Source organism: Ahaetulla prasina, chromosome 1, assembly GCF_028640845.1.
Source record: "Ahaetulla prasina isolate Xishuangbanna chromosome 1, ASM2864084v1, whole genome shotgun sequence".
Taxonomy (NCBI): domain Eukaryota; kingdom Metazoa; phylum Chordata; class Lepidosauria; order Squamata; family Colubridae; genus Ahaetulla; species Ahaetulla prasina.
In genome coordinates, this window is record NC_080539.1 from 273,144,294 (window position 1) to 273,160,796 (window position 16,503).

Here is a 16,503-nt window from a genome sequence, read left to right on the forward strand (position 1 = left end):
GGAACGCTGTTACCTTCCCACCAAAGGTGGTCCCTATTTTTCTACTTGCATTTTTTACGTGCTTTTTAACTGCTAGGTTGGCAGACGCTGGGACAAGGAATGGGAGCTCACCCTGTTACGCGACACTAGAAATTAGAACCACTGAACTGCCAACCTTTTGATCGACAAGCTCGCCGTCTTACCCACTAAGCCACTGCGTCTAATTCTAAGTCTAGGACAGCAATGTCTAATTTCTAGTAATTAAAAAAAAATTAAATCTAGTAATTTAAAAAAAATTTTTTTTAGTGATTAACAAAGCTTTCTGGACGTATTAGTCTAGCATTGTAGAGTCTGGACTATATAGACTTTTCCTTTTTAAACAACTAATTTTAAATCAGAGGTCTTCAAACTTGGCCGCTTTAAGACTTATGGACTTCAACTGCCAGAATTCTCCAGCCAGCTATGCTGGCTGGAGAATTCTGGGAGTTGAAGTCCACAAGTCTTAAAGCTGCCAAGTTTGAAGACCTCTGTTATAGATATATTCAGGTGAAACGCTCCATCTCTCTCCCTCTCTTTGACAAGGAAGGTGTGTGTGTGTAAATATTTACAGATAAGCCCCCATCTATTTGAAATGAGCTCTCCATACTGCATAATATGCGAATCGTTTTCTAAAACCTTGCTACTGCTGAGAAGGAGAAGAGCCATTTCCCGCAAGGACCCCGCTACTCGACTGCTGCCCAGCTCAGCAGGAGAAGCTCGAAGAGGGGAAAAGAACTTTGTCCATCGCTCCTTCCCCATCTCCCTCCCTCCTCCCCCCACCCACCCCCTGCCGCGCGTCGCTCTCTTTCGCGTCGCCTTCCGCGCATGCTTCCGAAGCTAAGGCTCGACGACGCCTGCGCGGACGGCGACGGCGGTGGGGGCTGTTGGTCAGACGGCCGCTCGGGCGGGAGGCTGGCGGCGTGAGGTGTTTTAGGGAGTCTGTAGCGATTTCCCCCCCGTAGCTGGAGCGGCGGCGCTGTCACTCGCCATCATGTCTCGGGGCTCGATTGAGATCCCCCTCCGGGATACCGACGAGGTGAGTTGGTTTCGGGGAGCCCCGGTGGGTCCGTGTTTGTCTGAAGTGCTTTGGGGAAAGGCAGGATAATTGGACATCCCACCCGCTTCCCTTGGAGGAGCTTGGAGCGGTCCTCGTGGAGCTGCCGGGCAGTTGATGCTAAGTAAATCTGCTACCACTTAATATTTTGTACGCGTTGCTTGCATGCATACATACATACATACATACATACATACATACATACATACATATGGATGCACAGAGCCTGTTTGGTCTCGTGGTTAAAAGTCCTGAACTGGGGAGTTGGGAGACTTGAGTTCTCTTTTTTTAGGCATCACTTGGAGCCAGTCCCTCTCCCTCAACCCAGGGATGAAAGCAATGTTCAGCCACTAACAAAAAATACTGTCTGGAAAATTGCATAGATTGGTCCATATAGTTTACCAGAAAACTGACTTCAAGGCAAAACAAACAAACACAAAAGTAACATGCACATGCGTACCTATTGCCGGCAGTACTTTGCAGTTTTGCTATCCCTTAACTTGTTGCTTCCTTTAGCAGCCTGATAAGTTTGGGATGGCATAAGTTTGGGAATGAATGCATAAAAATATTTTTTTATAAAGCACTAAGCCATATGGATCTTGAGTCTGCTTTTATCAGTGTTAACTTTTCTTTGTTTGTATACACAGAGGTCACTGCTGTTACTGTCATTTTTCCTGGCTAGGTTGTGTGTATTTGGGGAGTGAATGCAAGATCGTTTAGGAATTGTCCCAGCCTCTATATTTAAAAAAAAAAAAAAGTCTTATCTCATCTCTGAAGGCAGTAGTTCCTGACCAATATTGTTGAGAGTTCAGCAAATTTACACCTGTTAGCTTCTTGACTGAGATGTACAAACAAAAAGAACAGGGCTCTCAGAAGTAGCTGCAAAAATCTAGATGACCGTTACATGGTACAAAAAGTAGGTTTTCAGTGTTTCTTCCTTGTCATTGTCTTACTGATCATCTGGATTTTTGCAGGCTATGTATAATAGCCTTGTTAACAGAATTGTTCAAACCAATTCCGTATTGTAGAAAAACTACCACAAGCTTACCAGGCGTTCCACTGAATTTGGTCACACTTTTAGCTTAGACTTACTGTTACTGTGCAGATGTACCTAAATGTGTATGTCTACTTGGTTTCCACAGGAGGAGAAATTTCTTTTGCATTGGAAAGTAATCAGATTCTGTGACTGAATCCTTATTTATTTATTTTTATTGACTAATTGAATGCCCCCTATTTGCCCATGGTGACTCAAGGCAGCTTACAGAATATAAAACCACATTTAAAGCAATAAAAACTAACAAGAAGAATCAAATAAATTAATATAGTACAATATAACAAAATCACCTCCCACCCACCCCCGTCCCAGTGACAGCAGATCACACCAGCCATTTAATGGGCTCCATCCCGCTCTGGGTTCCCCAGGCCCACTGGAAGAACCAGGTCTTCAGCGCCTTCCGGAAGAGTATTAGAGTGGGGGCATTCTAATCTTGGGGAATGATGTTCCAGAGAGAGGGAGCCACCATGGAGAAGGCCCTTCTGGTCCCACCAGGTGTATCTCCCTCAGGGATGCGACCCACAGTATTCCCTGCCTACCCGCTCTGATGGATCCGGTAGATGTGATCCAGACAGTCCCTCAGATAACCTGGTCCCAAGCCTGAGTATGTAGGATGAATGCATGGAAGTCTTATTTTTCTGTGTGCTCCTGAATACAAAATGAGATGCTGATCTGTAGAACTCCAGAAATCACCTTTTAAATAATTTTAGTCAAGGAGGGGGCTTAATGTATTTTTAGGAAATATATGTAGTAGGAATTGCTTTTACAAAAATTTTTGCTTTGTGACCTTATTGTATGTGCCCTAATAACTAATAAAATATTGAATTATGAATATTGTCATTTGATTTTTAGGTCATTGAGCTTGACTTCGATCAGTTACCGGAGGGGGATGAAGTTATAAGCATTTTGAAACAGGAACATACTCAACTGCACATATGGATTGCCCTAGCGGTCAGTTGCATATCAGTTTGCTCTATTTTATTTATACTGTAAGCTCATGCATATTCCAAAGTAATGATTATTTTTGAATTCATGATAACTTTATTTGACTTAAGGTAATGTAGAAACATATAGGTATATATTATTGTTCCCTCATCAAGGTAATCATTTGTGGAAGATTTGAATGAAATATCTATATTTATTTTAGTAACAACATTTTTGCAGTAAGGCCTGCACTTCTTTTTTTAAATAAATTTGGTGACATGATGTCACCAGAGTGGTGAGTGGTTTGTTTTGCAGTGGAAAGGGAAGTTCAAGAAATAAGCTAGATATGTTAAGCAATAAACTCAGTGTACTTACACTATCTTTTCTTTTACCTCCATCTCAAATATGTACAATTGGGCCACTAAAATTGGTGCTTTTCCTGCTGAAATTGGTGGCATAATTTGAGGAGGCTCTTGTACTCAAGAATGGAACTAGGTCTGTGTGCAGCCCATGGATTGCCCACTCCTTTAAGAGTGAGAGATTATTCACACACTAAAACCATTTATACACACACACACACACACACACACACACACACTATTTTCCATCAACAATGAAAAGGATGACATGTTACAGATCTGGCTCAGAACTCCGATTTCTTGTCATAATTTAATACGTAATTGCTTAACTATGTACTATGCATATTTTATGAATGTGTTTTTAATAGCAGATTGCTAAATGCATTTTCATTTACTTTTTAGCTGGAATATTACAAACAAGGGAAAACGGAAGACTTTGTGAAACTATTAGAGGCCGCTCGCATAGATGGAAACCTGGATTATAGAGATCATGAAAAAGATCAGATGACTTGTTTAGATACTTTAGCAGCCTACTATGTACAGCAGGCTCGGAAAGAAAAGAACAAAGATAACAAGAAAGAGCTTATTACACAAGCTACACTGTTGTACACTATGGCTGATAAAATTATCATGTACGATCAGGTAAGATCAATCAAGTAATTATGTCTGTTTTAGGTTATCTAGCACACTGAAATAATCCCTTGAAGATGAGAGGTTTTCTAATTTGTTCAATTTTTTTTTTAAAAAAAAGACTTTTAATGCAGGATATGATTGCATTCAAATAACAAGCTAAGTCACATTGTTTGGTTTATTTTTGTGTCCAAAAATGGAGCTTTCATGGATCAGACTGTGGCTCGAAAGAAATACCTTAATCATAATCTATAACCATGGCTTTTTATAGTTTTTTGACTGGTGACTAGCTTATGGTTAAGTGACATTGCTTCTCCAGGAGATAGATAGATAGATAGATAGATAGATAGATAGATAGATAGATAGATAGATAGATAGATAGATAGATAGATAGAAACAAATAGATATACAAAGCCTTTAGATGTGAAACAAAAAGTATAAAAATCTCCTGCCCAGAGGTTTGCAGTGTAATTCACAAAAAGGAAAATCCAATTTAAGATATCTAGGTGAAATAAAGTGATGAAAGGGAAGGGTTGCAGCTCAGTGTTAGAGCATTTATTTAGCATGCAGGTAGAATTCAAATAGAACCTTAGGCATATCTAGCTAGTGTCCAAGTATCAGTTGCTAGTAAATAGAATTATTGAAGATTTAGATAGAGATGGAAGGCCATTTCCATGCTGGGAATGAAAGAAGGAGGCTAAAAATAAGAATCTTCTATTTAATGACAAGCACTTCTTGCTGAAGGGAAGGCACCTAGTTTTGGCAATCTTTTCTGCCATTGTTATCCATAAAAGTTCAATGTCCCTCCATTGGACTATAGTGCATTACACAGGGTCAATAGATAGAGTTCAATTGTACCTTCAGCTGTGGAAGTCTGTTGTACCTTGATGAACGTATCTTTTCTTTTATGTACACTGAGAGCATATGCACCAAGACAAATTCCTTGTGTGTCCAATCCCACTTGGCCAATAAAAAATTCTATTCTATTCTATTCTATTGTATTCTATTCTATTCTATTCTATGGGTGATTTTGAACCAATTACTTTCAATATATTAATATTAAATTTTGTGTTCAACAAAATATTGAAGGAAAGAGCCAGTATTAGTTTGTGAAGGAGACCTAGGGTATAAATCAAAGAAATGAACAAAAATAATTCAGAAATATATATACACACACTATATTGGAGAATATAGTAATAGAGCAGATGGATAACATTTATTCTGAGTTCCTCAAATATTTTTTCAGCAACAAAAAAGGTTATGGGTAATGTAAAAATACAAAGCATCAGAAAGGTTTTTTAAATTAAATTTTTTTTAAATCTATACTAGCTGAAAAAATACGCTTTCCTGGTGCAATTGGCATGCTGCTGAAAAAGGAGAAGAGGCTCCAGAAATTCCATATAAAGGATTTCTGCCTGTTGGTCACTGGTTGTCCATCATTTGCTATAGAAAAGAAGTAGATGTAAAAGGAGGAGGACAAGGAAACCTTTGAAGCAATTAGGCAACACTTCAGAATAATGAATGTAGGAGCAATGTGTGACTTTGAAACTATCACTTAGAATGGTTTGTAGTAATTTTTCCTAGAAATAAAAATTAAAGATAATTTCCTGCTTTTCTAGAATCACTTATTGGGAAGAGCCTGTTTCTGCCTTCTGGAGGGGGATAAGATGGATCAAGCAGATGCACAGTTTCATTTTGTACTCAATCAGTCTCCCAATAATATTCCAGCCCTTCTTGGTGAGTCAGTCGTATTTTGTCTTCATGGAAATAAATGTAGTTTAACAGTGTTAAGCCCAACAGTCTTAAGAGATTGTGATCTGTGGGATATACAAGGGAAATCTGTTTCACCTTGGTTATCTCCTGCTGAAGTCCAACATAAGTCGTCTTACTTTTTTTTTTGCTAGAAATGATAGTTTATTGCTCATTTTGGACTTTGAATTTAAAGTAGAAAATAAAAAGGGGCCCGGTATCACAACATTTAATGACTTACTTAGCTTAGGTTGTTAGCTGAAATGGATGGCTTTTCCTATAATAAAAAAAGAAGAAGCAACTGCTTCCCTCTTCAGTACTTAGAGCCTGGCAGCACCACATGCAGAATGTGATCATGACCTGCTGCAAAACCTGATTCAGTCTTCTGTTGAAAGAAACTGTGAGGCTCATAGACTTGTTTAAGATGACAAAGGTAGAGAAGAGTTCAGCAACCAATTATGGCTTTTATCGGGCCTTGTGCTGTTAATTAAAATAGAGTGTTAGCTATTTTAAAATGCGTCTGCTGCACAACCAATAAAAGCAGGATGTTGACAATTGGATTAGAGAGAAATGGGGACATACTTGTGACTAGTTTTTTTATATCACCTTTTCAGGCAATAACTGTAATATTATTTTAAGGTATTTGCTGCTAGTAAATTGTGAACTTCTGATGTCTATCATAAACTTTAGAGGTATTTATTATCTTTTATTGCTCCTTTGAAATAGGCAAAGCATGCATTTCGTTCAACAAGAAAGATTACCGAGGTGCCCTTGCCTATTATAAAAAGGCCCTGCGAACTAATCCTGGCTGCCCAGGTAAGAAACAAAGCATGCACAGTAAAAAGGTAAAGGTAAAGGTTTCCCCTGCTCAGTAGTGTCTGACTCTAGGGGATGGTGCTCATCTCCATTTCCTAACCAAGGGATCCAGTATTGTCCAAAGGTGGTCATAAGGCTCTCATGACTGTACACCAAGGTGCACGGAATGCTGTTACTTTCGCACTAAAGTGGTGCCTATTTATCTACTTGCATTTGCATGTTTCCAACTGCTGCTCTTAATGAAAAGTCAGTATTTTATGTAACAGTGGTTTTGGGTTGAAACAGTGACTGGCCCAAGGTCATTCAACTGGTGTCCTTGACTAAGAAAGGAATAGAATCTGTGTTTCTCTGCTCCCTACCCAGCAACCACTAGACATTGGCCACCTATGGAATTTTTATCTTTTTTAGAAAATATTTCTGAATCTGCAGCCTTCCTAAATAACAGCTTTTGGTGAATAACAGAGATTATTACCAGAACCAGGAGCTGCTCTGTGGTTCAAATTTTAGCCAACACTCATGAAAATTACAGAGGTGAAGTTAAAGAACTTTGTGGATTTTTGTTAGGGCTATGCAGTGTTTAAAATTTTATTTACCAAAGATGCCTTTGAATGTATGGGGTTATAAATGTCTGCAACACCTTAAAGCATCTATGCCCTTTCCTAAATTCATTCGTTATCCAGAGGAAAAAATTGTGGGTGTTATAGACATGGGTTTATGCCTATCATGTTTTTGAACCATAGGTTGGAAACTGAACCAGAAGTGCTGCACCACCTAATTTTTATAGTTCAGATGAGGATTTTGGAGTAGCTCATCTAATTTAAGAATTTTGTATTCTCTGGAGTTCACCTGACAGAACCTCACATGCAAAAATGCCATTTATGCAAATGAACATAGGAACGATTGAGGAAATAAGCCTAACTGAAGACTCTATTGTTTCAGCGTGCAGGACTAGCCTAAGATAAAAGGTTTTAGCATATTTTAATGGGGTTTTTATAGGTTTTTACTGTTTTAGTGACCAGGCCATGATAATATTTAGTTTTAACTGGGTTTTAATGTTTATTTATTATACTGTTTTAATATGCCTGTGAACCGCCCTGAGTCCTACGGGAGATGGTGCGGTATATAAGTTTGATTAATAAAATAAAATAAATACTGTGATGTGCAAAGTGCTTCGGAGTCATTAATTCATAAGTAATAAGAGAATCTTTATGTTAAGAAGGGAATATAAATGATGATGCCAACGTAATGTAGTGACCAAGTTGTTGGGCTGATTTTGGAAAGACTCAGTTTCAAACCCTCCCCCCAACCCAAGAAAGCCCAATGAGTAACTTTGGGCCTTTTGTTCTGTGATCCCAACCAACCTCACAAAGTTGTTATAGAGAAAAAATGGAGGTGGGGATGCTATGTAGGCCACCATGGTTCCTGAAAGAAATATAATTCAAATAAATAAGAGTTGGAAGTGTTTACTGTTTTTGTCTCCTAGCTGAGGTTCGGCTGGGCATGGGCCATTGCTTTGTAAAGCTCAACAAGCTAGAGAAAGCTCGCCTGGCATTCAGCAGGGCCCTGGAACTCAATTCCAAATGTGTGGGGGCTTTAGTTGGATTGGCTGTTCTGGAACTAAATAACAAAGAGGTGAGTGAGTTTAACCTCAGATGGTAGTATCACAAGACCCTGTGTTGCTACAATCAGTTTTTTGGGTGGCAGGAGGGCAGCCATGGACATTTTACAATTTGAAATAAAAATCTGATTATTTCTTTTTTTTAATAAATGTATAGCTTCTTTAATTTTGAAGAAACAGTTGCTGAATAAGTCATTTAATATAGAAGTAATGGAACCATCAAAGGCTATTGGTTTTATAAGGTTGCTTACTTAAACATCTCCAGGCTTTGATATTGTGGCAGATTATCTTAGATTGGCTTTTCTGTCCTATCTGTATCACAGGAACACAGAGGAAGGAATGTAGTCACACAGATTTTGTTACTTAGGCCTGAAATAAAGCCCCAAACAAAATCTGTCCAAAGCTGAGTCCATTAACGTAAAGTTTTGATGGTTATAAAATAATCAGATTAGGCTTGCTAACATTTACTACTATAAGCACAGCTCAAGCAAGAAATGGCTCTCACGTCCATGCTAATTTATTTTTAAAACAATCCCAGCAAAAGCCATTACAAAAGCCAACATGGTTTAATGCGATGAAGATGATTTCCACTGCACTTAATCTTGGACTTACACACTCCTCTGCCCACTATCACAGCCATGAAAAGAGAAAACTTTCCATTTGAATAATGTACTGCTATTCTTGACTCTGAAGGTGAATTTCTCATATGGTAGTTTTCTTATTTTTTAAAAAAAGCTGTTATTCTTCTAATTGATACACTATTATCAGTCTAACCTCATCCATCTTCATGGCACATTTATGAAACAAGCTTTTTTTTCTGCTGGGAATGGCACCCACCCACATGGACAGTCAAGGTTGTGACCAGGATTGTGAAATCAATTTTAAAAAACATAGCCCTTGAACTTTTAAAGACAATAACTAAGAAGTTAACATGCATTTCAATATGAATAAAAACTATCAATATTCCTTTCAGGCGGATTCCATCAAAAATGGTGTCCAGTTACTCTCTAGAGCTTACACAATTGATCCTAGTAACCCTATGGTATTAAATCACTTGGCAAATCACTTCTTCTTTAAAAAGGTAAGACAACAAGGGTGTGTTTTGAGTTATGCTGCTGTTTCATTATGTCAGACTAATTCAGAATTGCCTGGAATCATTCTTATTTTTTATCATTCCAATTGTGAAATGGAGTTGCATTTTGCTTTTTATATCTTGTGGAAGTGAGGACATGCTAATGCAAATGATGATGGTTGTAAAAATAAGTTTCTTTAGTAAATCAGTGTCAGGCTGTGAAGATGCAATTATTTTTGTGTTTAATGACATTCATGAACTCTGGACATTTCCCCTCTGCAAGTAGTCTAAATTCCCTGTTTAATGTAGACAGGTCAACCAGACCGGAGCATTGATCTTCATATTTTTTGTCAGCAGCATCTTCTCCATGTACCACTTTGTCTTCCAACTGGGTAGTTTTTTCAAGGCTCTTTTATTACCAGGAAAATCAATGACAGAGCTTTCAGGGTCTCTGTCTGTGGTATTCATCTGGAATATATAAGCTATAATTATATATTCCACAGTGATAAGAAATTTGCAAACTGGCTTCAGGAAGTTCATTAATGTTTGTGTGTGCATGTGTGGGAGGGAGAAAGAGATACACCTGAATCCTCTTTCAAACATTGGCTGAATTTGTACATTACACCAACCCAGACTTCAAGTTGGGACATGTGTAAACTCAACTGTTAGGATGGTCACACTTTAAGGGTTAAGGATTGTATTGGCAGCAATATCTTCAGGAAATTATGAATTATTGCACTTGTAAGAAATGGTCAATCTAAGGTTTCTAAGAACTTGAATTTAAGTCTGCCTCAGAGCATGGATGTCCAAACTTTTGGCTTGCCTGTGTGCCACATTGAGTGAAAAGGAATTGTCTTAGACCACATATAAAATATATAATTAATGTATATAAATAACAAACTGCTTTTATTTTTTATATATTATATATATATATAATATAATATATTTTATTTATTATATCTTGTAGAGTGGTATTAGTAGCTGTCCTGGGCCACATGTGGCCCTTGGGCTGTGGGTTGGACACACCTGCCCTAGAATATACTATATTGTACTATACAATACTATAACAATATTATTATGATAATCCTATTTTATTTATACAGGATTATGGTAAGGTCCAACATTTGGCACTTCACGCTTTTCACAATACAGAAGTAGAAGCAATGCAGGCAGAGAGTTGCTACCAGCTGGCCAGGTCTTTTCACGTTCAGGTATATTATGCCTTTCATACCTCTCTTTCTGTTTTGCAATCTTATTTTCCTAAGAGTTTTCCAAGTTTTAATGCCTTTCTTCCTTATGTTCTTCCTTTCATTAGGAAGATTATGATCAAGCTTTCCAATATTATTACCAAGCCACACAATTTGCCTCTTCATCTTTTGTACTGCCATTTTTTGGACTGGGTCAAATGTACATTTACCGAGGAGACAAAGAAAATGCATCACAATGCTTTGAAAAAGTTTTGAAAGCTTATCCTAACAATTATGAGACCATGAAAATTCTTGGATCTCTCTACGCTGCTTCAGAAGATCAGGACAAACGAGATATTGCAAAGGTATAGTAAGCCTCAAGAGATTAGAGCAAAATTATAATTCATCACTCTTTTAATTTAAGGTGAAATCTCAAACCCAGTGACAGTTATTTTTGAGAAATCCATGTACAATTGATATTTAATTAGTATTGCCTATAGACCTGGTATATATTAGGAGGGATTTTCCTATCATGGTTAAATTTAGAGGTATTTGGAACTTGTTTTTAAAAAGGGAACATTTGTCTTAGAAACAACAAATGCTACACTACTGGTAAAAGCAATTATTTATAGAATGCCAAATTTTAGACACAATTTTAGTTACAGTCTATTCATTTAACAACCATTCAAAGTTACAACAGCCTCAGAAAACTATTTACTGTGTGGCACTTTTCAGGGAAATTCTAAATCAATTATACAAAGTAACAAGCTGTTTTTTTTTAATAGGGTCATTTAAAGAAGGTGACAGAACAGTATCCAGATGATGTGGAAGCTTGGATTGAGTTAGCACAAATCCTTGAGCAGACAGATATACAGGTATATAAAAGGTGGGTAAAGTAGACTTGTTTCATGCTGAACAATTACACGTTACACTAAATCCTTCTACTGTCTCTAAATGTATAGGGTGCTCTTTCAGCCTATGGCACAGCAACACGAATACTTCAGGAAAAAGTACAAGCTGATGTTCCCCCAGAAATTTTAAATAATGTGGGTGCTCTCCACTTCAGACTTGGAAACTTAGGAGAAGCAAAGGTATGAATCTCAACTTCCCAACCACTGTTACTGTTTGTATGCAATATATTTATAAGTTAGCTGTGCGGGTAAACACGTATGCATATATGTGTATGTATAATATATGTGCACACATGTATAAATACACTTTTTCCCTTTTTATACTTGCATTTAGAAATATTTTTTGGCATCCCTGGATAGAGCTAAAGCAGAAGCGGAGCATGATGAACATTACTACAATGCAATTTCCGTGACAACATCATACAACTTAGCCAGATTATATGAAGCAATGTGTGAATTTCACGAAGCAGAGAAACTGTACAAAAACATCCTAAGGGAACATCCAAATTATGTTGATTGTAAGAAACCTTGTTGCAATCTTTAAACTGAAAATAGCCACAAGTGTACATTTTCAAACTGTTGTAAACTATGATACCTCACAGATCTGTGCATTGAGTTGCTATTAGAAATAATGTATATCATAATTTCTCTTTGATTCATATCCCTATCCATCATTGGGTAGGGATAGAATTTCACTGCCTTGAAGGAAATGGGGGTATGTTACAAAGCCACTGTTGGATAATTCCTGTCCAGTGTCTCCTTCAAGAACACTTGTGGAGAACATGGTTGGGATATGGTGCAAGAGGTTTCTTGGAATAAGCATTTTCAGTCTGGCTTTGATTCTGGACATCATGGTGAGATGACAATGAGTGCACTTATGAATGACCTCTGGTGAAGCTGGAATGGATACGGTGCAGCTATGATGGCTTTGAATGATCTGTATGAGGTTCAATACCAGCAGTCATGGTACCCTTCTGTAATGGCTTCAGGAGCTAAGGATAGATGGTTGTTGTTCTTCTCCATAGTCAGTTTGAGTTAGTGTTGATAAGGGGTAAAGTATCAAGCCCAATATCTCTGCTTACAGGGTCTTTATGGTTTCATTATTCCTATTTATCAGCTACATGAAACCATTAAATAAGCTTACTCAGTGGTGTAGAATAGAATAGAATAGAATAGAATTTTTATTGGCCAAGTGTGATTGGACACACAAGGAATTTGTCTTGGTGCATATGCTCTCAGTGTACATAAAAGAAAAGATACGTTCATCAAGGTACAACATTTACAACACAATTGATGGTCAATATATCAATATAAATCATAAGGATTGCCAGCAATAAGTTATAGTCATACAGTCATAAATGGAAAGAGATTGGTGATGGGAACTATGAGAAGATTAATAGTAGTGCAGATTCAGTAAATAGTTTGACAGTGTTGATGGAATTATTTGTTTAGCAGAGTGATGGCCTTCGGAGAAAAACTGTTCTTGTGTCTAGTTGTTCTGGTGTGCAGTGCTCTATAGCGTCGTTTTGAGGGTAGGAGTTGAAACAGTTTATGTCCAGGATGCGAGGGGTCTGTAAATATTTTCACGGCCCTCTTCTTGATTCGTGCAGTATACAGGTCCTCAATGGAAGGCAGGTTGGTAGCAATTATTTTTTCTGCAGTTCTAATTATCCTCTGAAGTCTGTGTTTTTCTTGTTGGGTTGCAGAACCGAACCAGACAGTTATAGAGGTGCAAATGACAGACTCAATAATTCCTCTGTAGAACTGAATCAGCAGCTCCTTGGGCAGTTTGAGCTTACTGAGTTGGCGCAGAAAGAACATTCTTTGCTGTCCTTTTTTAATGATGTTTTTGATGTTAGCTGTCCATTTTAGATCTTGCGATATGATAGAACCTAGAAATTTGAAGGTTTCTACTGTTGATACTGTGTTGTCTAGTATTGTGAGAGGTGGAAGTATGGAAGGGTTTCTCCTAAAGTCTACCACCATTTCTACGGTTTTGAGTGTGTTCAGTTTCAGATTGTTTTGGTTGCACCATAAGGCTAGTCGTTCGACCTCTCGTCTATATGCGGATTTGTCATTGTCTTGAATGAGACCAATTACTGTTGTGTCATCTGCGAACTTCAGTAGCTTAACAGATGGATCATTGGAGATGCAGTCATTGGTATACAGAGAGAAGTGGGGAGAGCACACAGCCTTGGGGGGCCCCTGTGCTAATTGTACAGGTATTTGATGTGATCTTGCTTAGCTTCACCTGCTGCTTCCTGTTTGTTAGGAAGCTTGTGATCCACTTACAAGTCTGTTCCGGTACCTGTAGCTAATATCATGTATCATCAATATATTGATAATATCCAATTGTACAGCTCAAACTTCTAGCAGTAGTAATATCGCAAAAGTCTTGAAGAGCAAATATGCATCATTCAAAGTGCTTATTAAACGGGATGCTGTGTTCTGGAAATGAGTCTGATCATTAAAATCTTTCTTTAGGCTACCTGCGTTTAGGAGCTATGGCTAGAGATAAAGGAAACTTTTATGAAGCTTCTGACTGGTTTAAAGAAGCACTTCAAATCAATCAGGTCAGTAAGAATTTGCTATCCTTTAGAAAGCGATTTTACAGCTAGGCCATGAATTTCTAAAGATTTTCTGGGGCCAGTTAACAGACCATGGTTAACTATTTTTTTTAAACAAAGTCATATAACCTAATAAATACACATTATTTCATTGCTAGCTTTGACATTTTCATAGTGTATTTTTGTATGAGTAGTTGGAATGTCTCACGGACAGAATCTACCGTGTTTCCCCGAAAATAAGACCCTGTCTTATATTTTTTTGAACCCTGAAATAAGCATTTGGCCTTATTGCCATGCGCTCAAAAGCCCAATTGGGCTTATTATCAGGGGATGTCTTATTGGGAGGAAACGGGGGAGGGCCTTCTCTGTGGGGGCTCCAGCCCTCTGGAACGAGCTACCCCCAGGGATACGCCAACTCCCTGACCTCCGGGCCTTCCGGCGTGAGTTGAAGACTCTTTTATTTCATCGTGCAGGACTGCCCTAATAGTTTTTTAATGGGGGTTTTTAGTAGTTTTTAGAATTTTCAGCCTATTTAAATTAATCTTTTAAATTTGTTTTTAATTGTTTATTGTTCTTAGCTGGCTGTAAACCGCTCTGAGTCCTTCAGGAGAAGGGCGGTATAGAAATTGAAATAATAAATAAATAAAAATATTATAAAAATATTTAATATAAAATTTAATATAAAAATATTATATTATTGAAATAATAAATAAATAAATTGTGGAATTTTCTCCTCTTAAATTTTTCCAAAGTTTGAATTTTAGCAAAGTTTGCTAAAGTTCTTAAAGCTTTTATGGGATAGAGCTGGGGAGAGGTGGATCTTTTTGAACAATAAGTATTTTTTATTATAATTAAGCTGAGTTTTAGTGTATTGGAATATTATTTTAGGACCATCCTGATGCTTGGTCCCTGATTGGCAATCTTCACCTGGCCAAGCAAGAATGGGGTCCAGGACAGAAGAAATTTGAAAGAATATTGAAACAGCCATCAACACAGAATGACACTTACTCTATGTTGGCTTTGGGCAATGTGTGGTTGCAGACTCTGCACCAACCCACCAGAGACAGAGAGAAGGTAAATATTTGCATCTTTACACTGTCTGTTTTGCAGCTGCTTCAATGGATGAGCAACTGCTTTTTGTCTAATCCTTATTTTCATATCCACAAACTAATGGAAGAATGGTCTTTCCATCCCCCGGTCTTCCTAAGTAGGAGAGGAAGTTTCATGCAGAAATGGAAATTGTTTTACATAATATAAAATTACAAGTTGATCTCATTAATCAGCCCCTTTCTCTTTATTTACTACAAATTTATGATACACTTGGACAACAACAGAGAGTAAGACTTTTATGAAATTGGTCTAAAATGGAAATCTTAAAAGAAATGAGAGGATAGACAGTTCTTCTCTCTCTTTGCCAAGGATTTTACATTAGTTTTTGTATTGACTGTGGGAGGCATTTAATATATTTTAACTTTTTTTTTAATTTGCATTTATATCCCGCCCTTCTCCGAAGACTCAGGGCGGCTTACACTATGTTAGCAATAGTCTTCATCCTATTTGTATATTTATATACAAAGTCAATTTATTGCCCCCAACAATCTGGGTCCTCATTTTACCTACCTTATAAAGGATGGAAGGCTGAGTCAACCTTGGGCCTGGTGGGACTAGAACCTGCAGTAATTGCAGGCAGCTGTGTTAATAACAGACTGTCTTACCAGTCTGAGTTAATATATTTTAACATTTCTTGAGTATCCAGAAAAGTTATTAAAATATTTTGATAAATATTATAAATATAACTAGTCTACAATTTATGACCACAATGGGGGGCAGAATTTTGATTGCTAAACAAGGCAGTTAAGTGCGTTCTGCACGATTTTACAACCTTTTTTGCCACAGCTGTTAAGCAAATCAGTGGACTTGTTAAGTCGATCGTGAGGTCATTGAGCAAATCCGGCTTCCCCCATTGACTGCTTGTCAGAAGCCGGTTGGGAAGATCACAAATGGTGATCACATGACCCAGGGATGCTGCAAGTGTTGTAAATACATGGCAATTGCCCCAGCGGCCAAATTTTGATCACATGACTGGAATACTGTGACAGTTGTAAGCGTAACTTTGAAAAATCACTAAACAAATGGTTATAAGTATTCATTTTCTTGAGAGTTCCTGTCTGTCTTGCAGGAAAAACGTCATCAAGATCGTGCTCTAGCCATCTACAAACAGGTCCTCCGGAATGACCCCAAGAATTTGTATGCCGCTAATGGCATAGGTACTAAGATTTCTTGTCTCAAATTTTCTTTTTACATTACAATTTTGCAATGACTTTGCATGGATCTGGAAATCCAATTTTCCTTTTTTAGGAGCCGTACTAGCACACAAAGGATATTTCCGTGAGGCTCGTGATGTTTTTGCCCAAGTGAGAGAGGCTACCGCAGATATCAGTGACGTGTGGCTTAATCTTGCACACATTTATGTGGAGCAGAAACAGTACATCAGTGCTGTGCAAATGGTAATCCTTAACAAATACCTTGATTTAGGACGTTTCT

The 16,503-nt window shown here is 37.7% G+C and overlaps 1 protein-coding gene across 1 annotated transcript in view; it reads left to right on the forward strand.

Moving 5' to 3' along the window:
• Positions 1 to 875: 875 nt before the first annotated feature.
• The window catches only part of CTR9 (CTR9 homolog, Paf1/RNA polymerase II complex component), a 30,470-nt gene continuing 14,842 nt past the window's right edge, over positions 876 to 16,503 (forward strand). The window contains exons 1-16 of the mRNA XM_058159945.1: positions 876 to 1,054; positions 2,979 to 3,077; positions 3,812 to 4,051; positions 5,659 to 5,776; positions 6,515 to 6,604; positions 8,088 to 8,236; positions 9,196 to 9,303; positions 10,398 to 10,505; positions 10,610 to 10,846; positions 11,267 to 11,356; positions 11,444 to 11,572; positions 11,727 to 11,910; positions 13,877 to 13,965; positions 14,848 to 15,033; positions 16,139 to 16,226; positions 16,318 to 16,466. Coding sequence (XP_058015928.1) covers positions 1,010 to 1,054; positions 2,979 to 3,077; positions 3,812 to 4,051; positions 5,659 to 5,776; positions 6,515 to 6,604; positions 8,088 to 8,236; positions 9,196 to 9,303; positions 10,398 to 10,505; positions 10,610 to 10,846; positions 11,267 to 11,356; positions 11,444 to 11,572; positions 11,727 to 11,910; positions 13,877 to 13,965; positions 14,848 to 15,033; positions 16,139 to 16,226; positions 16,318 to 16,466 — 2,109 coding nt within the window. The 5' untranslated portion in view covers positions 876 to 1,009. The remainder of the gene's footprint in view (positions 1,055 to 2,978; positions 3,078 to 3,811; positions 4,052 to 5,658; positions 5,777 to 6,514; positions 6,605 to 8,087; positions 8,237 to 9,195; positions 9,304 to 10,397; positions 10,506 to 10,609; positions 10,847 to 11,266; positions 11,357 to 11,443; positions 11,573 to 11,726; positions 11,911 to 13,876; positions 13,966 to 14,847; positions 15,034 to 16,138; positions 16,227 to 16,317; positions 16,467 to 16,503) is intronic.